This window comes from Magnolia sinica, chromosome 7, assembly GCF_029962835.1.
Source record: "Magnolia sinica isolate HGM2019 chromosome 7, MsV1, whole genome shotgun sequence".
Taxonomy (NCBI): Eukaryota; Viridiplantae; Streptophyta; class Magnoliopsida; order Magnoliales; family Magnoliaceae; genus Magnolia; species Magnolia sinica.
This window is the reverse complement of record NC_080579.1, coordinates 29,373,101-29,398,122: the sequence shown is the minus strand read 5'-3', so window position 1 is coordinate 29,398,122 and position 25,022 is coordinate 29,373,101. Positions and strand designations below refer to the sequence as shown.

Sequence of the window (25,022 nt, the reverse complement as noted above, 5' to 3'; positions counted from 1 at the left end):
GAGTTCAAAGATTGCAGATACTTTCGTAGAAATAGGATATCTGAACCGAAAGAACAAATCATAAACTCAAATGAGTTAGAGATGGTAGATACTTTCATAGTAATAGGATATCTGAACTGAAAGAAGGAATCATAAACTCAAATGAGTCAGTGATGGTAGATGCTTTCATGGAGGTTTGGAACTGCACGGGAGATATTGGGAGGCAAATTTGTTACCAAGATTAAAAGATTGAAGAAAATGTCAAAAGAATGGAAGAAAAGATAGTATCCCCATTTATAAGAATAAAGGGGTGGGACGATTATATCAGAATATCAGTTTGGATTTAACTTATCATTTATACTATGAAACTTTGGGAGAGTGATTAAGCAAAGATAAAGGGGTAGGATGAATATATCAGAATATCAGTTTGGATGTAATGCCAAGAAGTTTAACCATTGAGGCTATTTTCCTACTTATACAATTTATGGTGATATATAGGGAAAGGAGGAAGGATCTCCACATGGTCGTTATTGACCCAGAGAAAGCACATTTGAGGGTCTTTGGAGGTTTAATCTGGTGGGTGTTGGGAAAGAAATGAGTCTCAAGAGGACATATAGACATGATCAAAGATATGTATGAGGCGGTGACATCAAATGTGGGGACCATCGGTTGAGAGATCAGTGAGTTTCCAATCATTGTAGGCTTACAGTAGGAGCCGACATTGGCTTGCATCATTTTAAGTTGGTTGTGGATGAGTTAACGAGGTATTTACAGGAAGAGGTCTTGTGGGTCCTGTGATTCATGTTGTTTGATGATGACGTATGTTTGATTAAAGACGAGGGAGGGGATAAATATAAAGCTTGAACTATGGAGGGGTGCTCTAGAATCTAAAGGTTTTAAAATTAATAGGACTAAAACAGAGTATATTTAATGCAATTTTAGTAACAATAGGAGTGGCAATGAGGAATTATTTCTGATTGTTGACCAAGAAATACCCCAAAATGATCATTTTCAATATTTTGGGTCAATAATTCATGAGAGTAGAGATGCTAGAAGTATGTTGCTCTTAGAGTAGAACTGAGTGGATGAAGTGGAGATGTGCCTTGGAGTTTTATGTGATTGTCGCATACCCATCAAATGAAGGGAGATTGTAAGGATAACTGGAAGACCAGCTATGCTTTATGGAACACATGTTGGGCAGTTAAGGAACAACATTTTCATAGGATGAGCATAGCTGAAGTGACGATGTTGAGATGGAGTGGCAAGATGAGGAAGGGTAGAATTACAAAAGAATGCATTCGAGGGAACTTATGAGTAGCATCAATAGGTAATAAGATTAGGGGAAGTAGACTTTAGATGGTTTGGCCATGTGCAACAGTCCAAGAACTGCACTGGTTAGGAGTGATTTAGTTCAAGTTGAAGGCTCAAAAGGATATGGGTGGAGGTAGTAAGAAAAACTTGATGACCCACAGTTTAACTTAGGATATGTTCCTTGATAAATTAGAGTGGCAGAATAGGATTTGTGTAGCTGACCCCAGTTAGTTGAGATAAGGCTTAGATGATGATGGTGATGAGTTATGAGACGTGTATGAGGTAGACATGCAGTTACCTGATTGGGCTAATATTTCTTTAGATAAATGTGCATTATCCTTCCATTTGGATTGCTGAAAAGATTCAGATTCTTCTTGGGATTAAGGAAATGCAGCCTCCTAGGGAGTTGTTTATTGAACACAATAAACATTTATCAAGATTAGTTTTCCAGGTTCTTCTGAAGTGGCATTGATCTGAAAGTAATGAACCGTATGGTTTCCCAATAATATCCTAGCACCTATCAATGGTATGATTCATCCCATGCAATGGGTACAAAAATGATTTGATCCAATCAGCTGACGAGCTTTTTTAGTATCTCAACCTTTATACACACCTGTGTTTTCCGTTTGCATTACCATCACCATGGCCTCCAATGATCATTATCGGTAGGCGAGGATCAGAAAACATTGCCGATTGATTGGACATAACCAGGGTATGTGATAATGTAGAGGATGTGTTATTGTGAAACTTGTGGAATTCCATTTTTCACCCCGACAAGAACTGCATCTACCCTGTTTCATCACATTGCTTCGGAACCATTTCATGATCTTCTTTACAGTGAGACTGGCTTCATACACATTCAGTTCATTCGACAAATTTCAAATGGCACAATGGAAGAAATTACGCAAACCAGAGTCTCAAGGAGTGGGAGTAAAATAATTTGTGGACGTGCCAGCAAAGCTGACTTTTAAAAGCTGCCGTGTCCAACACAATCATGTGTCCATGTTAAAGTTACACATTGGTTGCAGGATCCTTCTAAGTGCCGCTCCCACTTTGAACTCTCACTCCTGCTCCCACTTCCTACCTATTTATACTTGTTTACATTTTGAAAGAGATGCTTCCCGCTCCCACACCTGAATTTGTTGCGGCTTTGCTTCACGATTTGTGCAACTATAGGTTACACATTCAAATTAAGCCTTCTCTTTTTCTTTTTTTTTTCCTTTTTTTTTTCTTTTTTTTTTCTTTTTTTTTTTCATTTTTGCCCAGAGCTTCCGGTTAAATCTTTCTTAGTGAATTAGGAAAAACGTAGTTATAAAACATATTTTACATCAGTGCCTAAACCATTACTTAACTATCTTGGACAACTATTAAAGTTAGAAAAATAGCAGCAAGCCAAAACAGGACTTAGCTAGCTAACTACATAGCTGTGTCTGACAGCCCAGTGGCAGAAAAATTGCAACAGAGAAATAAATAGGGAATTATAATCCCCACGAAAAAAAAAAACCATGCACATGCACACAAAAGAGAAATGCGGGAATTATGACTACAAAGACTAGTAACTTCGAGGGGGTGGTTTTTGTCTGTGTTTCTTATTGTTGTGAAGAGAAAAAAAAACCATGCACATGCACACAAAAGAGAAATGTGGGAATTATGACTACAAAGACTCTAGTAACTTCGAGGGGGTGGTTTTTGTCTATGTGTTCTTATTGCTGCGAAGAGAAGATGCAATGCGCTTCTTCATGTTCCTGTTGCTGCATTTCTTTCTTAGGTTCAGTTAATTTATGTTCTCAGGATGCTAAAGTGTACACAAATGAATTTAGTTTTAACCTATGATATACTTTTATATGTTCAATATATTATCTCGGATACGACTAGATACTGATAGTAGCGTTGGATACTTGCAGGATGTGTTTTAGTTAAATCCTAATTAAAACACAATACTAACTTTAATACAACTAAAAATTAATAGAATAGGGCAATTGATTCTGGTAAAAATCATAAAAGTATATATGAATAGCATGCCACGAAAGAGATACCCTTATCATGTGTCTGTATCCCACATTTTCTTTCTGAGAAATTGAGAGCTGTATCCCCATTCTCATGTCCATTTTTGTATCAAAATATCCCTATCTGGGTGTCATAGGTTTTAGCATATGAATTCAAATGCATATGGTACATAAAAAAGTACTTAATTGAGGTGATGAATGTTTTGAGTTATGTTGAGAAAGAAGGGATGCAATATATATGTCTAGAAGTTTCTTACGTGTTGTTAGTTTTTTTTATCCCTTTACAATATGATGTTTAATGGCTGCAGGAAGATTCTTCAACAAGATTTTGACATGACCCTTGCCTTTTGTAATCATGAAAGGAAACAAAGAAGTGAGGTCCGTCTCTTTCATTCATTTTCCTGATGTTTCCATTTCATTTGATTATAAGATTTATCAGATTATAAATCCGAAGATAGGTATGGTATTTAGCTCCATTGATTATGTAAAATGTTCACTTTTTAAGGGTATAGTTTTTTTTCCCCACTCGTAAAGAAACATATATGCCATTATGCCTGTGGTTCTTGCCAGGAAATTCTAGGAATACTTTTCCTATTCTTCCATAAATATCTTGAGGGCATTCTAATGTAAAGAGAAACTCCCGACATTGTTATTATGGTAGTTCGATTGAGTTATACATCATTCCATTTGTTTTTACAATTCTTGATGTTCATATGAACTTTTTTTTTAGTAGAGATCAGAATTTGTTCGAGGATTAAATAAAAAGCTGCAACTTGTGACACCTATGCTTCAACATGGACATCGTATCTGTACTGCTTGCATGTTTATACTTATTAACTGGAAGGATTGCTAAGCCCACATGCATGTATAAGATAGCCATCTACATACCATCTATTTGTCTATGTGGCATACATATTTCCAGGCAGTCTATCAGGTGGCTTTGAGCTTGTAGCCCTACCTAAGAATCAGGCCAGTCCACTCATCAAACAGGCCAGCAAAAGTATGGTCTAGAAAAACTTGGCTAAATTCTTTAGCCATCCAAAACTTCCCACTCAAATGATCAGTGGACGTGCAAAATTTTTGGTCGAGGGCTTCTGCATGGTGAGAGTCATCTTGCTGGCGGCTTGGTTCTCATACACGAATTCCACTTTGGCATATGTGCTTTACACTCTCTTGCACATTTGTGCGCACTTAGCTAATCTGTATTAACTATACGATCGCTACTTATGATGTACTTGTGTGGTCTATAGGCATCATAGGCCTTGAATAATTTTACACTCGTAGCCCACCCAATATATGGTTTTGAATTGCCTGCTTTTGGGACTCTCTGGGCATATGCTACAGCAATCCAGAATACTTCTTTCAAATGAATTCTTGAATATTTCTCTACATAGTTTGTGCTGTGAATGATTTTATTGTTTGCTTGTTTGGCTTCTTGAGTTAGGCATGCAAGCCCTCTTTGATTGCATTAGTACTCCCAGTTCCTAATAACCTGCTCTTGAGTTGAAATCTTGGTAGACTTCCAATGCTTTGGCATGGGTCCATCTTGGCCCTTTGTCATCTATTATTTCCTCTGCTGAAGTAGGTCCCCATCTAATACTAAGTATTGAGAAGTGGTGTCGATGTCTTCCCCCAAAGTATAGTCTCCTGAAAGTCTCCAACTTGGATTTCAATGGTTCAGTTTGTGTTGCTCCTTTTGTACATTTTCAATGTTGTGTAAAATAAGCTGTTGTGTAAAATAAGCTTAATCTTTCTAGAATAAGCAACTTTGTTGTTGCATTTAAGGCTTCACATAATTGCTTGAAACTCTATATCACATAGGTCATTATCTGTCCCTCTCATATCATTCAACTTGCTGAGTAAAGAAAATAATTGGATGCCTATCTTTACCATATGTCAACATGTGAGTCAATACTCCACTTCAAAATATTTTTTAGGCAAAAGCCACAATGGGTGCTTCCGTTAGTAGTGTTGCAATAGAATCAAGGTTCCATGATAGGATGAGGCTAAGCCATGGAAACTTGGTCTACTTTTGAGGACTGGTATTACGGGTTTGTCCAAACCCTAGCCTCAAACTTGTGGGGCACTTGCGCTGGCTCTTTGATGCTAACTGGGGGTAAGCCTAAATTGTACACAAACCTTCTGCCCATGTGCTGTTCCCATTTAGAACCAGGCTTCGGATTCATGCATTCACTTTAAGCTGTTTATACTTGCTAACATTTAGCAACTAATGCTTCCCTCACACCTGAATTTGTTGCCTCTTACCTTTGCAATTCATGAAACTATAAACCTTTCTCTTAGTGAACTCTGGTGCACACACGGGTAGTGGTGAGGTAACACTTCATTGCAATGTAGAGCAGAAGCTTGGGACTCTTGAGGAAGTTGTGGAGGTTATTTTGCCAAAATGAGGATCCTCTTACCTGTCCTTTTCACATGAATTGTGTTGATCATTTCATCATATAAAATTTCTACCTGTCCATTGTATTATAATATGAGGGAACGGGAATTGGTATAGAGCACCAACTTCATGGCAATCACCCCCATCCATAATTTCCTTTCCTGATAAAGTTATGTGATATATTTTTTCTTTAAAAAAAAAAAAAAAAAAAAAAAAAAACATGGTGGGCAAAAGCTTACTGTGGTGATGAAAGTGGAATAGTATGTGATCAGTTGATAGGGTGACCAATGAAAGTGTGTTACAGACATTAGCTTAGGGATGATATTCATCTCAAGTGTGACCAACGGAGGTGTGGGTATGACACTTAATTCTACGTGCTTGTTGGGATTAGCATTTCGTTTATTTTATAATTGCTGTTGTTCCTTTATTGATTGATTGATGCAATGATATAGTTTCTTAATGTATCTAATAATATTAATATATAATTGGGAAACAGGCACCAGTGAGGGAAATATGCCTTGCCTAACATCTGTTGCTACTTTGTATGCCTGCAATTCAAGTGTCATTCCACCCAAAGTCTAATTTTGTCACTGTTCAAATTATGTACGGTAGGAGAGCTCGTTGGGCACAGATTGGAGAAACAATAAAGCACAGGCATTAATGTCAGTCAATAGCAAGCAGCAGCTTCCACGGAAGCCATGCACAGATTCACCAAATCAGAGTGATTCCAAGAGCATAGAGGCGTCGACAAGCATTTCCATGGATGAGCTTTCTGCTGTCAATTCTGCCATGATGCCTGCCAATACATCTAGTAGGGGCATTGCATCTGAGGTATGATAGCACTCACGTCTTTACTAACATCATGTTATAACCTTTAAAAAAAAACTGTTTGCTTGGACTTGTCATGTGAATGCGGTGCTGACATGGTATGGTTGGTTTTACAAGCAGCAGAGGCAGGCACCTACAGCGTCTTCTACTCTGGTGGAATTAACAACACGTCTTGACTTCTTCAAGGAACGACGCTCACAACTCATGGAGCAACTCCACAATCTGGATTCAAGTTACGGAGGAGCGTCTTCACAAGGCTTGCTGTTTAAAGCATCACCTCCATGGGCCACAAGCCCAAGATGAAAGGTGGATTTGTTAATACACCCCTCTGCTGTTTGTACATCCACGATAAAATTGCTGCATGTCTTTTCTCTCTGTTGCCTTGTTTGTTTTGACATTTCTTTTATTTTTCTCAAGAATGTGTGATTGGAGAACTTTAGGAAAGCTGTTTCTGCTGTTTCTGCTACGATTGGTTATAAGCTTTGCATTTCTTATTTTTATTTCCCCCCCCCCCCCCCCCCCCCAATCATCTCTCATGTAACTAAAGCAGAGCTCTTGTAGATTATATCTGTAAACTTATGGAGAGACGCATTGCAATTCAGTCAGCACTGTTAGTGTAAAAGCATTGTTCGCTGCTTTTATGTTGGTTTACACAGGATAATTTTTCTGGTCTATGTTGAGAAAATTGTGGAATTAACCATTATCAAAGAGCAGCATAGTATTGAAATTAGGTCGTCTTTGTATGTTATGGATATTGTGATTTCCTTATAATCATTGTGGACTTTTTTTTTTTTTAAATGCAATTCTCTTGTGCTATGTTTGAACGATAAGGACAACCAGAGTAGCATTAGTAGAATACCATTCAAGGATGTTAATTTTCTTTTCTAAGCACCTCTAATTACCCTTTTCTGCTCAACCATGACCTCCGTTGACAGGTTATCTTGCCCCTCTCCCCAAACTTCGTTTCTCTAATTCATTGGTAAAATCCCTGGCCTGTGCTCTCAAGAGGCAACATTTTCAGTTTTACATTCTGCATCAGCCAATTCATCCTAGAAAATTTTGAGATATCAATCCACACCGTAAAATGGATTACAGATTACAATACAGGACACCACTGAAACTGGGCTGTATTCCCCTTCAGGCTGTTTTGTGATTGTATTGAAATGGTACAGGTATCTCTTATGAACAAAACTGTTGGTATCCAGCAATACACACTGGTCCGGAACCATAAATCTTGCACAGGATGTTTTATTGATTGTTGGAAGGATTTCACCCTTAAAAATTCTCTAATAGCTGGTACTTTTGGAGATATGCGGATGATTATATCATATAGAAATGCTGAAGGAATTTGGGGGGAGGTTGAATAGGTGATGGGCGGACAATGTGGCAGCATGGATGCCTGTGCGAGAATCTAGCCTTTTGCTAGGAACTGCCCTACCCAACTTATGTAGGTATAATAACTCATAACTTTCTTGAAGCACTGCATGGTGTCATGGAGAGGAGGATTAGACTCCTGACTCGTATTCCTCACGTGGTACTGCGTTCTTCAGCTTTGCAGAACATCCAAATTGTGGGTCCCGTTGTCGATGGAGCATAAATCTAAAATCATACTGATTGATCAATCTTTGTTAGCCAATTAATGTATTACCGGATGGATGGTTAAAACAAAAATAATTACTGTCCAAATTTAAATGGTCCAAAGCAGGAAAACTAACATTGTAGTCTCGCTGAAGCAATCCTCACGTGGTACTTGGATGGTGAAAGTTACCCTGCCCGATTACCTACCTACGTGAGCTACGCTAGCGTTTTACCCCATGAAGAGTTGTTTCACATGGACTACTTGTGAGAAAAACGGATGGTTGGAAACAGAAGGATAAAAAATCTATATACATTTCAGGTTTGGCTACATTAAAAGTACTCTTTTGAGTTTTTTCTCTTTTCATTAACCAAACATTTTTCTCATATAGTGGTCCTCATGATAAATGACCCCAGTTTAGCCAGATCTTCGTGGTGGGCCTGTCCTGATGAATGGCTTGGTTTCATACATGTGCCATAAAGTGCCTCTCAATCTCCTTGCATGAATTGCTTTCGCATCTTTTCTTCTCTCTCTCTCTCTCTCTCTCTCTCTCTCTCTCTGGATATCATGTCTGCTATCTTCTTAATTGATCAACGAAAAGGCTTCTACAATGAGCCCTTTCATGAAGAGGGAGAGAACTGATTTGGACTACCCTTCTCAGAAGCATCTTAGGAGTTAGGAACGAGGAGTTTGGGTCTTTTGCCTAATTACTCCCATTTTGGTGGAATTCCATCCCCCGTGCAGGAATTAACAAGAAATTAGGAAATGGGAATCTCATTGGTTGTTTTTATTCCATCATCTCAGTGATCTTTTCTATAGGAAAGACTTGAGCTCCTGTCGCTGAGCTGTACACAAACTGAACTCTCGTTTCCGTTAGCAGCCTATCCCAGCTCAAGTTCAACTTGGCTCGGTCCTCGAGCCTGATTGGCCAACTTGGCTTGGTTCAGTTGGTAACTCAGGTCAGCTCGAGCCAAGTTCAAGCTTGAGCTTTCAAGTTGAGCATTTTTTTTATTTTTATTTTTTTGTTTTTATATAGTCGGGCCCTTATATATATATATATATATATATATATATATATATATATATATATATATATATATAGATATATATAACTCGAGCCAAGATGAGTCCAGGTGAACTCGGGCCAGCTTGAGCTCAGCTTGAAATTCTTTTGAGCTAAAAAATTCAGCTCGGCTCAACCTAAACCCAGCTTCATGTCGAGTTTATCCGAACTAAGCCTTGTTTTGTGTCCATCTCTACCTATTGATTATAAGATTCTTCCAGGATGGTGGTTTAAGTAGATAAAAATCCATACTTTGATCTTGACGGCCTATTTGGATAACACCAAATATGTTATTTTCTAACTTATATCAAGTCAATAAGTTAAATTTTTTTTCCCTCAAGGTAGATTCCTTAGCATCATTACAAAAGCAACTTATGTGCTAAAAGCTACTTATACCCTTTAAATATTTTTTAAAATTTTTAAAAACTTTTCTACTACTTTCTCACTGTCCATATCAAAGGAGGCCACTCGATGGACCGTCCACATCGAAAGTGTGGCCCACATGATGGGTGATCCACATCAAAGGTTTCCCCCCACATGATGGATCACACATTAACATGGCCCACATAATCAATGGTCCAGATCAATGGTCAACCCTTAATGATAAATAGACCACATCCAAAATGGGCCGTATGATGGATGGCCCACTTCCAAGGTGGGGCCCACATGTTGGATGGTCCACATACTAAGTAATGGACAATGAAGCTGGGCCCCACATGATGAATGGCCCCAATCAAGTTCGCTTCAAATGCTAGATGATCCACATCAAAGGTTGACCTCTAATGATGAATGCCCACATCTAGGGCAAGCTCTGAATGGTGGGTGGGTGGCCCACATTAAAGGTGGGGCCCACATGATGGCCGGTCCACAACAAAGGTGGACATGACTAGAAGGAATTGCTAACTATCAAACAAGCCCTAAATTTTGAAGGAATAGTCTCAGACACTTTTAGCTAGCATCCTTTTCTATTTGTACAACATAAGATATCTATTTTATATGATTTAATGGTTTTGGGGGGATTTGAAAGAATTTCAATGTTACTACATCAAGCTGTGTTTCACAAAGTTTAAGACTTCGGACATAGGTTTATGACCCCGGGTAGGTAAAAAAGAAAAATAAGTTACACTTAACCTTACTTCACAGGGTATACGTCCATGAGTAGACAAATAAGTTAAAAGAGAATGTAGATAAGAGAAATTATTACAGAAATAAAATAAAAGTGAATGTGTGCTATTAATGTGCTTGAAATGTGTGGAATGTAATGTAGATTGAATTGAGATATGGGGGGGAAAAGGGAAAGACCATATGCCATTTTATTTTATTTTTTTGTAAAAGGGGTGGTCATATATCCCTAATTCTAAGCTTACTCTTATCTTCAGTGGCTTCTTTGATTAAAAATCATCTCCTAAGTTGGGCAAAATTTCTGTGCATTTGGAAATTTTCGACACTTTGGAACCTTAGATGGACCACACACCAAACCACTCCTAAAGCCTAAACTCTCTCCATACTCTCCCCCTATCTCCCTCTTTATATATCTCTTTCTACCTATCTGATCACTCTGCCTGTATAGGACTCATTGTTGTGATGCTTAAATAGGCCTTCAATGTAATAACCCAAATAAATCTTGACCGTCAAATTTTAACCATTGACCAATGTATCCAATTAGCCTGATATGACCGTCGATCTACAAGATCAATTGGTTCAATCTCAACCATTAATTTGGACATATCCAATCCAATTGTTCGTTAACTAATAAATCCAACCCTATATTTAGCCATCCATCCAACAATACAACCATCAAACCGTCCAAATGGTGAAATCATCAGAATACTTGTCCATCCATCTACCATCCATCTAAACTGACCGTCCATCTCACCAATAATCCACAGGTACATAACAAAGTCCATTCTTCGATCTCATCTTGCCGTACATTTATCCATCCATCTACCCATACATCCATTCGTCCATCTATTATACATTGATCCATCCATCCATCTACATCATCCATGTACCATCAAATACATCCCAATCACACACATGCACTAAACACATCATGCACACATACCTTTCACACGTGGCATACATGCATCAAATACATCGCATGCATCACATGCACACACATGTGGCACATGCATGAGACACACACACTTACACATGTGTGGCATGTACACACATTTGACAAATGTGTGTGGCACACACGTGGCAGTTGTGAAATGCATGGTACATGTATACACTAGACAGTAAATGACTATAAATGAAAAAGAAAAAAAAAAAAAACATGGCCAAAAGAAAATGAAAACGGTAGTAATAAAGGTGAGAGTTTCTTTAATGCACGTGCCTACAACAACACTATAAATTAGAGGATCGCTCTTAACCAAGAGGTGAGTGTGAAAAGTGAGGAAGTGTGTGACGTGAGGAGAGATAAAGAGCAAGTGTAGGGACGTGAGAAGAGTGAGGAGAGAGAAGAGAAGGAGAAGAAAAAAAAAAAGAAAAAAAGTTGCTAGACATTCACGTTGGAAAGAGAGGGAGAGAGAGAAGAGAGAGAGAAAAAGGAAGGAAGAAAAGAGGAGAGAGAAAAAGGAAGAAAGAGGAAGAAAAGAAAAAAAAAATATACTTTTTAAGAAAAAAGTGAGTTTTCTCTCACTTGATATTTATGAAAACTTTATATAATTTAATTTAATTCATTTTATTTGTTAATTCAATTGTACTTATAATACAAAATTGCCATCTTAGATGTACTTTTTAATTTGACGTAATTACTTACCCTGCTTCTTAAAATGTTGTTTAAATTATTATTTTTGTTGTCATTGCTTTAATATGATTTCATTGAAGTTTTATAATCTTATTGTTAATCCTATTTTAAAAAAAAAAAAATTTATTTATTTGCATTTAGATTTTGTTTTGTTAAAAGTTATTGCAAAATCTTGAGTTTATATATATTTTTTATATAGATTTTAAATCGTATAAATCATGTTGCATGCTTATCTTTTTAATCAAGATTTAATAAATCACGTTGCATGTTTATTTTTTTCATTGTATTTTAACCATGATCTAATAGATTATGTTGAATGTTTATTTTATTTTTATGTAAAATTTTAATTATCTACATACAATTTACATTGATTGAAAATTTTAGTTTATTAAATCATGTACATCAAGTATTATGGATTGACCGAAGAATAGTAGTCATTGAAGATATTTAGAAATATTTGATTTATGCAATATTAAAATCATGCATCATTAAAATAGTTATCAAACACCAGAAAATAGGTGAGGCGATCAAGTCCTCTGGGTTGAAAATCCCTAAAGCGTAAATAGGTGGGGCGATCAAGACCCTTGGGTTGAAAGTCCTAGAAACCCAATTGGTACCTTTTGGAACATCTACCGTACCCTTTGAGTGGGTGAGCATGCCAGGATTGCAAAAGGTTCCCACTGCCAGGTTCGGTAGGGTAATAGTCTGACCAGCTAACGTACAAATGGGTCCCTCACCAAGTGCCCTTTGGATGGGTGAGCATGTCATGCAAGAGGTTCCCATTGTCAGGCTAGGTGTTGTATTGGCGCGGGTGTTGGCCAACCGGTGTAAACTGGCCCTGGTGTTAAAAAAAGAATAAACCACACCTTTATTATGGAGTATATCATATGTTGATTTCATTCATTCATGTTTCTTTAAATTTACGTTGAAATTTGGTGTTTATTAGATCTCCTCATTTGTTGTTTTACCTAAATAGATATTGTATCTTTTAATACTTTTATTCATGTTATATGAGGTTATTTTGAAACCTGTGTTGAGATTACTCACTAGGCTTCGCAGCTTACCCTGTTGGGATTTTAAAATTTCAGGATCAGGATCACATGGAGGAGCTTAAAGAGATTTTCTTTTATTTATTTTGTTTCTTTACCATTTTCTAAATAAGTGTAATGAACATTTAGTATGACAACATTACGATGATATGTGTTTGATGATAATCTTGAATAATCGGAACATGGACATTTTTCTTTAAATAAATGTTTAATTATTAAAATTTTGGATTGTTATATTTTATGAATGAGGTTATTTTGTCAATATATGCGTGGAATATGAAGTGTAAACATACAAAACATAAGTCATGCCTGCGGGTACAGAATCGGGGTCGGATATACCCAGGTGCCGAATTTCGGGGCGTGACATTCAACCAATCCTTGAAGGGGTGGTTGTAGGTTATAGGCTCTCTTTCTTTCACGTTGGCTTTTTGAGATAGGTAATGATGCTCTAAGAAGAAAGATGGTTTTGTTGAACAACTAGCCCCTTAAAGGGCTAGTTGTAGGTTATCTTTTTATTAAAAAATGTTAAAGGGACAACAAGGCTCCTTTTTATATTAAAAAATATTTATATGACAACCAACCATCCAATGGCCAGTTATTGCATTCTGACTTTGAATTTTTATTTTATTTTATTATTATTAGTTTTTTTTTTCCATATTTTCTATATCGTGCCCTTTTTCGTAAAATGTTCATATGTTTCGTATTATATGTCCATTTTTAGTGATTTCGGATTACATTTATAAGGCCCGTATCCTAGTCCGTACTCCGTACTGTTCCGTAGACTCCCGCGATCCTTTCCATCGAATTCTGGCAACCTGCGACCGATGATCAACGTTTGTGCTTGACCCTAAGTCGTATCCTGTATAGCAGAATCGGCTCGACTCGAAACTTGTATCTTTGCGACTGCACAGTCGCCACGGTTCCAACGTCGTGTCTTGCATACCGATCCGATACCCTAGCAGGGAGATGTGGACCCGCGTTCAGTTCGAGAAAATGCCACGTGTTTGCAATCCCAAGAGAATCTCTATGACATGTTAAATCAATCAATCAATCACCTCACATGTCAAGTACATGTCCCATCCCCAAAAGCAACCCAAAGTCAACTCTCTCCCCCTCTCTCTCTCTCTTACACACCCATATATGTCAAGTACATGCCCATCACCCCATCACTCACTTCCCATCACTCCATCACTCCATCACACATCACCTCTCTTACAACCACCCTCTCTCCCTCTCTTTCTCTTCACACTTTCCAAGCAACAAAGAAGTGTGGACGTCCAAGCACTTCCAAAGGGAAAGAAAAGTGAGCGTTGTGTGTGACCCACTTTCCTATCCCAAAACCTTCATCCTAGCCCTTCAAACCTCATCACCCTCCATCAAAGTGAAGCATAAGGAGATCGACTTTCCAACAGACCAAGAAGATCGAACGGTGGGTGCTTCTATAGGTTAGTTTTCATGTTTTTATGATAGGCCAAGTGAGGCCTACCGATCGATGGTATGGTTCTCACTTTGGACCCTAAGATGTGGCTAATGGCCCACCTTGATTATCAATATCATTCCATGGTGGGGCCATTCTCCATGGACCCCATCATGATGTTTACTTTCGAGTTTGAAAAGGGGTCATCTAGACCCTCTATTTCGGTGGAGAAAGGATCTCCACTGTTGATTTTGATCGGTGGGCCCATAGGAAATGGGACCCCCTTGATGTATGTTTTAAATTACTGAAGGGAGGGCCCATAGTGTCGGGGTCTCTCCATCGCACGTGTCTCTTTCTTTCCCTCTCTCCCTCTCTTTTTCTTTCTTTTGTGTGATGATGTGGTCATGTGGCCCACCCGGACGTACCACACCTTGATGTGTGTCTTATCCAACCGTACAAACCATGTGAGCCCTACCTTAGGGAGATGGGAAAACACAAATATCAAGTTGATCCAAATCAAGCAGGCCACGTCCACGTGGGACCCACCATCCGTAGTCCCCACACGTAGGACCCATTTTATGCATGTGTTGTGTGCAAACCATCCAGCGTTCAGGGACGCTGGACGTGGTTGAAAAGTGAAGAGTGAACTGACAGTGTTGTGTACTGACAAGCAAACAAAAATGTCAGTTTGATTTGAAATTTGGAGTGGGTTGCTTATGTAGACCCCACTTTAATGTATGAATTCAATCCACGCCGTCCATCCTATTTTCTATATCATTTTAGGCGTTGAGCCGAAAAAATGAAACCAATCCGACTTTCTTGTGGGCCATAGTATAAAGAACAGTATTCTTACTGTTGAAATACACCCTGATATTTCTATGCACCAAAATATATTGAATATTAGGCTCGTTTGGTCTATCTCGAGCCATAAAATCAAATGGCTGGGGTGAATTTTGCTGAAGCGGGCCCCATGTGTGAAAAACCTCAGATAAACCAAAATTCAAAAAAATTATATAAAAAAATACGCAGCAGCGGCTGCTGTTGCCGCTGACGCCAGGGAAATAGCAACGTCCTGCACTGTAGCCACGTGAACGGGCAAGGACCGTTGGGTCCTAGCCGTGGGCCCCACCATGATGTGTACCACACATTAACATCGTGCATTTTGATGGGGCTCCTTAGGGCTGTGATCCCCCCAAAAATCAGCCCTATACTCAGCTCAGGTGGCCCACCCCACACGGCAGGGAACAGTGGGACTGAGCGTCTGCCATTAAGATCCTGTGTGGGTCCCAGAAGTTTTGGATCATTGTGAAATTTGTTCTTCCTTTTCATCCAGGTCCGTGTGACCTTATCAACAGATTGGATGAGAAATAAACATTATGGTGGGCCCCACGTGGGACCCACATGTAGAGAGGATTGGCTGGTGAACGTTTACACCAGCTATATACCTGCTGTGTTGACGTCCCAAGTTAAGTGGGTCTAATCACGAGGTATGTGTTCATCCAGGCCATTCGGCCATGGACCCCACCTGATGTGTGTGCTGTCCACACACGTGGGTCCCATATACATGATGTATATGTTTCATATCCATCGTCCACCATCCACCCATGGACGGTGGAGCCCATTGATGCAAGTGTTTTACCCGTCCACCTGTTTTCTCATCTACGCTGTCTGTCGACCATGATATATGTGTTTCATCTGAGCCGTCCGTCTGGTGGGACCCACCATGATGCATGTGTTGCATCCAAACCATCCAACCATTTGGCCAGCTTGTCTTACAAGCTTGAGACTAAAAATATGACAGATCTAGGGTCAGGTGGACCACATTATAGAAAACAATGGGTTTGAACGTCCACCATTAAACCCTTGGGCTATCAAATTTGGACCAATATGATATTTATTTTTCCTCTTAATCCAGGTCTTTAAGACCTTATGATCAGATTAGATGGGGCATAAATGATACAGTGGGCCTTGAGAATTTTAATGGTGGAAATCATTGTTACCACTGTTATTTGGAGTACGGTCCAGTTGATCTTTTGAGGTGATTCATTTATATATATATATATATATATATATATATATATATATATATATATATATATATATATATATATTATACATATTGATGTACTTGTGGCCGTCCATTGAGGCCCACCTTGGTATACATATGAGGCCCATGTGATTAGGCCCATCTTGATGTATTTGTGGCCCGTTGTTAAAGCCCACCTTGATATATATGAGGCCCAAGCTATGAGGCCCGTTTGATGTATTGGAGGCCCGTGGGTCAAGGCCCAATGGGATGTACATAAGGCCGATTGAATGTGATTCCACCGTGGTTTATGTGTTAACCTTTATGGCGGGCTATGCCTTGGGAGCAATGATGGTTTGATGTCCACATTGTAAGTACAATGTTGGTTAAATGTCTGCATTGCAACTCTCCTTAGGGCCCATTGATAGGCCCATACTTGTTGATAATTCATCACTTTATAACATGCTTAGTATAACTCCATGATTCATGCCCATACGCATCATATGTATGCTTGATATGAGGAATGTTTGATAATAGCATAAGCCGTTGGGCTGAGACATTTACGGGACTCCTTATAAGACGGAGTGCCCCACATGATCGCGCGGTACGCGCAGGATTGTTGCATGATCGACGGTGTGACTCATGCATTTCGCATTGTATGTCGTGATCACTGCACGCCCTAGCGACATCAGGGCCGTGGCCTCCACAGGCACATCGTGGATGGTCGTATCGGATACAGAAAATATTGGCTCTAGCATTGTGGGCACTTAGGATGTCCTTAGGTGAAAATTCTAAAACCTTTTTGGTACCAGGAGACCTCCAACGTCTAGATCGAATGGATACACGAGCGCCCGAGTGTCGAATACTAGTAGGCCGCGTCTCCCATTGTATCATGGTCGGTTGGAAGGGGGTGTGGCCTTATCCGCCTTAGTGAGAGGGCTATAAGCTAGGCTGAGTTTGACCAGCTCACAAATGAGTCAGCTATCCACGAGCCGGGTAAGTATTGGCAGACTACTGGTCAGGCGGATAGTGTGGTCCCTTCCACTTGCTTGGCTGTGCAGCTAGGGAGGTGGCAGTCAGTGTGAAGTGTATTAGACCCCGGTGATATCCAGAGAGGAACTGTATTGATATGTGTACTTGATGAGGATTAGCATGCTTGCTTTGCATCTCGCATATGACATTTGACTACATAGGTCTCACATCGCATGGCCTTGGTATGGCCGATAGCATTCATGCCTTTCATCATATAGCTTTGGTACAGCTGATAGCATTCATGGACTTACCGCATATTTCCACATTACTTTGATCTTGTACATTTGACGCTTACCTTGCGCACACGCTTACACCACCCTCTAAGCTTTCTATAAGCTTATACACGATAGATGCGTGCAGGTGATGTTAGGTTGCAGCAACGTGGAGCGTGGAGCGTGGAGCTATCTTTTGGAGCTCTGATTTTGACATATGTATTTCTCTTTCAGCATTGTATTCAAATGTTCATATTAGTGGATATGTGATGATGATGTTGCCTTTATGATTTGGGTATACTTGTGGTTATGCTTCTTATAAGACAAAAGTACGTTGGAAATCTTCCTTGTAGGATCTTAGGATCGGAATCTAGCGTATAGATGCTGGGAGTCGAGAATGGGGTACTTCGGAGGCTGTCGACGGCGATTGAAAATTTTGTGAGCCTGGTTTCTGAGTTTGGGGCGTGACAACATTAGGAACATAATTTGATAAGCTTTCCAAAGGCACTGGAGTCACTCAATCAAATACCATTTGATCTGTCAAAAGTGGAGCCACTTACAAATCGACAAATGTATAAAGTTGATCGAATGCTCATATCTTTATCATTACATGTTCATTTTTGGTACTATCAGGCTCATTGAAAAAATATTTGATAATATTTTCAATGGGACTAGAATCACTTCAATCAAATACTGGTATGTCAAAATAGTGGCCACTTGGTGTGTGAAATTGATAACGCACAATGTTGATTAAATGACCGTATATTCATTGTTAAATGTTTATTTTTAGTGATTTCAAGATAATTAGAAAGGTAATTTAATGATATTTTCAATGAAATCAAAACCATTTTAATCGAATACCAATTAATCTGCCAAAAGTGAGACCAAAGTTGTTACGATTTCGACCACTCGATGTGTGAAATCAAGAATGTGTAATTTTAGGAAACGAGTCATATCTTCCTCATGATAAGTTGGATTGGGGCAAACATGGGCTTGTTGGAAGATCATTTGACCACCTGTCCAATGAATTATAAATCATCTTGATCAGAGATCATTTGACATATCATCATTTGTCATGAAGCCTACATTTTGCAACATTAGTGCCACTTTATGTACAAGAATGACAATACTAAATTTGATCTTGACATAACTTGAAAATGTGATCTTTCGCACCTTTAACCTTATTCCATTTGAGGGAGACGGAGTAATAAGAAGAGTGGTTCTTAAATGGAGGGACTTTAGTTTATTATTTTCCCCACATCAATTGCTATGTATATAGAGTTTTTGATGTTTTAAAGTCAGGATGAGTGGTCATGGCCTCAAATTCATTGGATTTGGATTAGTCGATCGAGTCTAGTGAGTGGTTTAGAGGGTGTTAGGGATCCTTTTAACTTGACCCATTCAATTTTCAATGTTTATGGGGTCAATTAGATGCAATTTTTACTGCAGAGTGCACGACTAGGGTTTTTGAAGGGTCCAATCGATTTGGTCCGGATCTTATTGGTCGGGGTCTCAATCTGCCAATCTAGCCTATTAGTTGTTCTCGAGACATGCCGATGATGCTCTCTATTCAACCCGTTCAAATTTTTAATCATTTCTAAGTCAACAAGAGACAGAGCTTGAAGAGTAGTTTATTCTCATTTTGGGTGGGGTGTCTACAAGCAGTGTCTTAGAGATTACCCTAATCAAGAAATTCAGCATAAGTTGTAACGAAGCTCTTACCATATGAAGCATAAAATAAGCAGGTGAATTAGTATACGACAATGTAGACTCATAAAAATCACATGCTTGGAGATGTAAAATTTCTAATTGTTGAATGATAATATTGAAAATTTTTTGTAGCTAACAAAAAATATAGAGGTATGACTTTGGTTAAAATTTATTAGAAGTCCTATATCTTAGATATGGAAAACAATGTCGACCAAAGGCTTTTAGAGTCAAATAATCTAGGTGATTTCGATATAACTTATAAAACAAAGTCTTTATTTCAAAGATTGATGGGGGCAGTAGATTAATGAGGAACACAAATATTAAAAAGGCTTTCACTCATAATGTTTAGGCATATTGGCATTAAGCAATGTAGTTAAACCTGTCTTAATCACATGTCGGTGTTTTCTTTCTACTATGCTATTTTGTTCTCGTGTTCTTAGATAAGAGATCTTTTTAAAAATTCTACAATTATCAAGATCGTTAATAAATTCCTTTGGCTGAAATTCACTTCCTCCATCGCTTTGAATTTTTTTCATATTTGTGGATAACTAATTTTCAACTAATTTATGAAATTTTAAGAATACAAAGAATTCTAATTTATTTTTTAGTGGATATCACCACGTAAATCTACTGTAGTTATCAACAAAAATTGCACAATATCTCATATTTTGAAAGGAGATGATAAGTGCCAGACCTTAAAGATCATAATTAATATTAGTAAGAGTAGTTGGATTTTATTATTAAGTATAAAAGGAAGTATAGAATTCTTTCCCATCTAACAACTGCTACAGATACTTCATCTTTTCATCCAAATACTAACATTAATAATGTTTTTAACTAAAATTTAAGTAATTTGGAGTCTGAATATCTTAAACGAGGATGTCAAATCTCTTCTAGAGCACTTTCTTTGATTTGATTGCTACTAAAGCTGCAACTGCATCTTTATCTATGATATATAGATTTCTTTGTTTAATCCTTGTTGCTAGAACCTTGCACATTTTTATCCTTTATCATAAACTTAGAGTCAGTAAATTTAAAAAATACTAGAACTATACCTTGTTAATTGAAATATAAATATTAAATTTTTTTCTAATTTTTAAATTGACCATAATATCATTTAACTTAATATTACTATAACCAATGAAACTACCAATATGATAAATGTTCAACTAAGAACCATCTCCCACTATCACCTTATCATGGCCATTGTTATAAACCAAGTTAGTTAAATTGCCTGGATCATTTCTCATATAAACATAGGCTCTAGTATCAATATACATGTTTGGATCTTATGTTTTATTGATTATCAAAGTAGAAAGAGGTGGTAGATCTTCTTAAGCTTGATATGAAAAATCCCACTTATACCTACACCTTAAGGCAGTACGACTCCTACAGCCCCAAATTTATCATTGGTCCTTATTAGTCGCTCCTGTTAAATTTGTCAGGCTTGCATGGTTAGGTTGAGGATTATATTGGTTTGGATCAATGCGAAGAGACAAAATGCCTAAATTTGGTCTTTTGTTTGACGATCTTTCTAGTTACATAACAGTTCCTTGTTGAAAATTTTAGACTAGAGAATATACCCTTAACCCAAGATTTCTAGGCTAATACCCTAGGTAGCTATAATTTTACCCTACTAAAGCAAAACCTTATCCCTTGGAGTTGAACTAATATTTGAAATAACTACGGCCTCTACTATTGCCTTTGCTATGACTTCCATTATTAGGTCGTTAAGTAAAAAATGGCATGTTATGGACTACCTACCATAGTTCAAGATTTATTCTTTATAGTTGTAGATCATAGCTTTGTACTGCAGTAATAAATTGAAAGTAAGAAGGAAAATGGATGCCTTATAAGGATAAAGTTTACCAGAATAATTGTATTTTTGGCTGAGTCTATTAAACATGTAAATAACTTTGCTATCATCTGCTATGAGTTTCTAAATAGCTACGAGCCCATAAAAATTTCTTATGAAAGACGTAATATATTCAGATAGTGATTGTGTGCCTAGTTTTAGGTCTTGCAACTACTACTTTAGTTGGATCTCACAGTCCTTTGTTGCATAGAAAAAGGTTTCTTCTAACACCTTCCAAACCTCACTTGTAGTATTACGAGCAACCATAAGGTAAGCTGCTTCCCCAAATAGCATCCATGTAATCCAACTGAAAAAGAGAAGATCACATTCTTTCCATGAAATGATTGATGGATTCGACATTGTCTCACCTTTTTAATTCTGTATGAGTTTTGCTAGGGGGGTCTTTAGTCAGAAGATTTTAATTCTAAGATTTTGAATAAATGGAATAGTTAAAAGTGAAGCCAATCCATATCTTAGGTGGGCCACACCTTGATGATCTATGGGCAGGAGAGCCCTAGCGTAAAGGACGCCCATTGCATGGGATTGGGGCAGTGAGTTTCCACTCGTGGGACCTACCTTGATGTATTTACTTGATCCACACCGCTCACCTATTTTCCCTGATCATTTGAGGCGTTGAGCCCAAGAATGAAGTTGATTCAACCGTTAGGTAGACCACACCACATGAGGTAGTGGGGCTAGGAGAAACCCCATCATGTCAGCCATGCAGACATGGGCCATCATGATGTATATGATAAATCCACACCATCCATATGTTTCTCCATATCATTTCAGGCCACGGACCAAAACGTGAAGCAGATCCGAGTTTTGATTGGGCTGCACCGATTGAAATAAATTCTTGTTGTTAAAACCTTCTGAGGCCCATTGTGGGGTCCTTGTTCATCTAAAATAGTCCAAGTCAAGGCCCATTAGACTCTGCTCGAGTTGGCTAAGGTGGTGGACGGAGTAGATCATCCTCATGGGGCCCACCTTAATAATGTAACTAAAATAATAATAATAATAATAAATAAATCAAGAGTGTTAGTAGTTGGCGCTGCTGCCAGCACCCAATGGGCAAGTGGATCCCCAACTTGGAATGTGGAGTGGGACCCACATGTGGGACTGTTCATAACCCTAACTATAGGGTCGCGATTTAGTAATAATCTTGGTAAGACTAAGGTCGAATCCATTGGGACTGAAACTTATACGTTTCTGAAACTAACTAGAAGTAGAACTAGAGGAAGATGTACAACTAATTCTGAAGTATTTGAGAGAGTAATTGTGAATAGATTAATTAAAACTAAGAATATAAAGGTGGGAACTAGGGTGCGAAAGATCCACTCATAGTGATCAAGGAGCCCTCTTACTTGATTCAAGTAGTACAATTAGAATTGGAGTCTTATCCCATCTAATTGGAAAATATATCAATAAAATCAAATCTGAACTTTCATTGACCAAATTCTCAATGAAGGAGAACTATGATAATTGGCAGAGATTCCATCACCAAACCATGCCCAGGAGACAATAGCAAATAACAGGATTTACTAATCTCATAATCTCAAAGTAGGAGAATTGTGAAGATTAGGAAGGATTCCATCACCCTACCATGCCCAAGGGACGATGGTGAACAATAGGACTTACTAATTTCACAATCTCAAATCAGGAAAAGAAGATACTCAAAGCTATTAAAGATCTACTGTAATTTGAGTCACAATAAACCATTAAAAACTGAAAGTATTCCTTAAATATCAAATTAAAATCCATGAAGGTTCATCATAAACATGAATCAAAGCAATAGAAATATCCCATCATGCTACAAGCTTCACCTCTTAGCCCTAACTAAAAGGTTTAGCCAACCATAGATATGATTGGACTAAAGACTCTTAAGAAAAATATGAAAACAACTAAGGAAGAAGAAGAAAAACTCTTGGCGACGGCTTCTCCACAATTTTCCTTTACTCCTTAAACCCTAAAAGATGCCCAGGAACATTATAGGGAGTCCTATTTATAGTTGTGGAACTCCAACTTTCGCAGCAAGTTGGAAAATTCTAGAAACTGCCTCAAATTTATGCATGTTGCTAAAATACACTTCACTCTGCCCAGTTTTTCAAAATAGACTTCACTCTGCGAAATACAAAATGACCCAAAGTTTCAGAATATATTTTTTCAGGACGATTTCAGGATTCATTTTCTTCACTTGAAATCTTTGATTCTCTTCATTCCTCACATAGTTTCTTGGATCTTTGGCATGCGAATTTTTCAATCTTAATCTCCTAAAATCCATCTCTTGCCTTAGTGATTCTTGAGCATCAAATCCATGCTTTTAACACCTTTTTCAATTCAAGCTCTTAAATTCACCTTGCTACACAAATATGAGTAAAATAGAACATTAAGCATTACCATGTTCATAAAACCAAGATATAAATGAGGAATAATATGCAATATTTGACCCTCAATAGGGACCCTACATGATGTATGTGTCTTATCCAAGCCGTTCATCCATCTTTCCAGATCATGATCGGCCATGGGCCAAAATTCCATGCTGATCCGAATCTTAGGTGGACCGCACCGAGGGGAACATTGTGCTGGTTAGTGCTGCCCATTTTGATAGAAAATGGGGCCCACTTGTGGGAGCCACGTTGATGTTTCTGTGCCATCCATACCATTCATTCTCTTCTTCAGGCCGTGTTAGGCCATCTACCTAAGGTTCGAGCCGATTCAGATCTTAGGTGGTCTGCACCACAGGGAACTTGTAGGGAGGGGGGGTGGAAACCCCTTCGACTTGGGTACTCTTAAACACACCCACGTTAAGGAGCTATACCAGAGAGTTTCTAGGCTCACAACAATGAATCCTGTTTTAAACTAAGTTTATAAAAGGATCTTAAGGTGAGTTTCTAAGTATTCGAGCTCAGGGTCATAATCATTTTAAGTTCGCAACAGTCATGCAGTGAAGGGTAACTAATCTAAGACCATTAGCAGATATGTGATGTCATTCGTAGTTATTCCCAAGTTATGCTCTGATACCAACAACTATCACACACCACATAATTTCATTGAAGATGAGAAGGCCTTTGAAAGGTGCCACCCATGCATGTACTAAAGATCGATCTACCTAGGTCGGGAGGTACATCGCTTAGGAAACCTATTGATGTTTGGAACCTTAGTTGCATACATACACTTGCATGCTCCCAGTATTTCTTATTGTTAGAAAAAAAATCTAAAAACTTAATATAATCGAAAAGGCCAATATATATAATATGTATAAAATCACAAAATTTATATATATATATATATATAATAATAATAATAATAATAACATAACCAACAACAAAAAAAACAAAAGAAAGCAAAAGTGCCTGCTGAATTAGGCCCAAAAGTGGCTAGCGCAAAAGACACTCACAAAATCTCACAACCATCATGGCTTAGTTCAATCATCATACAATTATGTGCTACCATGTCATTCCATAACGACTTGCTTGTGCCCTCGTCAAACCCCCGAGCTTTCTACACATGTAGTCGATGAAACTGCAATGACTCCATGACCGACATGGCCTAAAGCATCAAGAAACTGGAGAGAATGATCTCATGATTACTCCAAGGCAGGACCACCTCCCTCGTCCAAAACATGCACACAACCTCCATGCATTCTAATCAATTAGCCAATCCAGCCTCCCCCTAGTTTTCAATCTACCACTGACTTATATTTAAAACATCTAGTCTCCCCTATCCGGGAGCTACCTCTACTCTCCCCCAATTGGGAACTATAGGGGTTTCAATAAGGTCGACCACTATAAAGAAAAATTAGTTAATA

At 38.3% G+C, this 25,022-nt stretch overlaps 1 protein-coding gene across 4 annotated transcripts in view; it reads left to right on the top strand.

Annotated features, from left to right (window-relative positions):
* LOC131251259 (rho GTPase-activating protein 7) overlaps positions 1-7,265 on the top strand; it is a 107,704-nt gene extending 100,439 nt beyond the window's left edge. The window contains exons 20-22 of one of the 4 annotated variants that reach the window (XM_058251875.1): positions 3,605-3,674; positions 6,307-6,525; positions 6,646-7,265. In XM_058251875.1, coding sequence (XP_058107858.1) covers positions 3,605-3,674; positions 6,307-6,525; positions 6,646-6,825 — 469 coding nt within the window. In that variant the 3' untranslated portion in view covers positions 6,826-7,265. Of the gene's footprint in view, positions 1-3,604; positions 3,675-6,306; positions 6,526-6,639 lie in introns of those variants that run through there. The other 3 variants (XM_058251874.1, XM_058251876.1, XM_058251877.1) reach the window with 3 other exon arrangements.
* Positions 7,266-25,022: the final 17,757 nt, after the last annotated feature.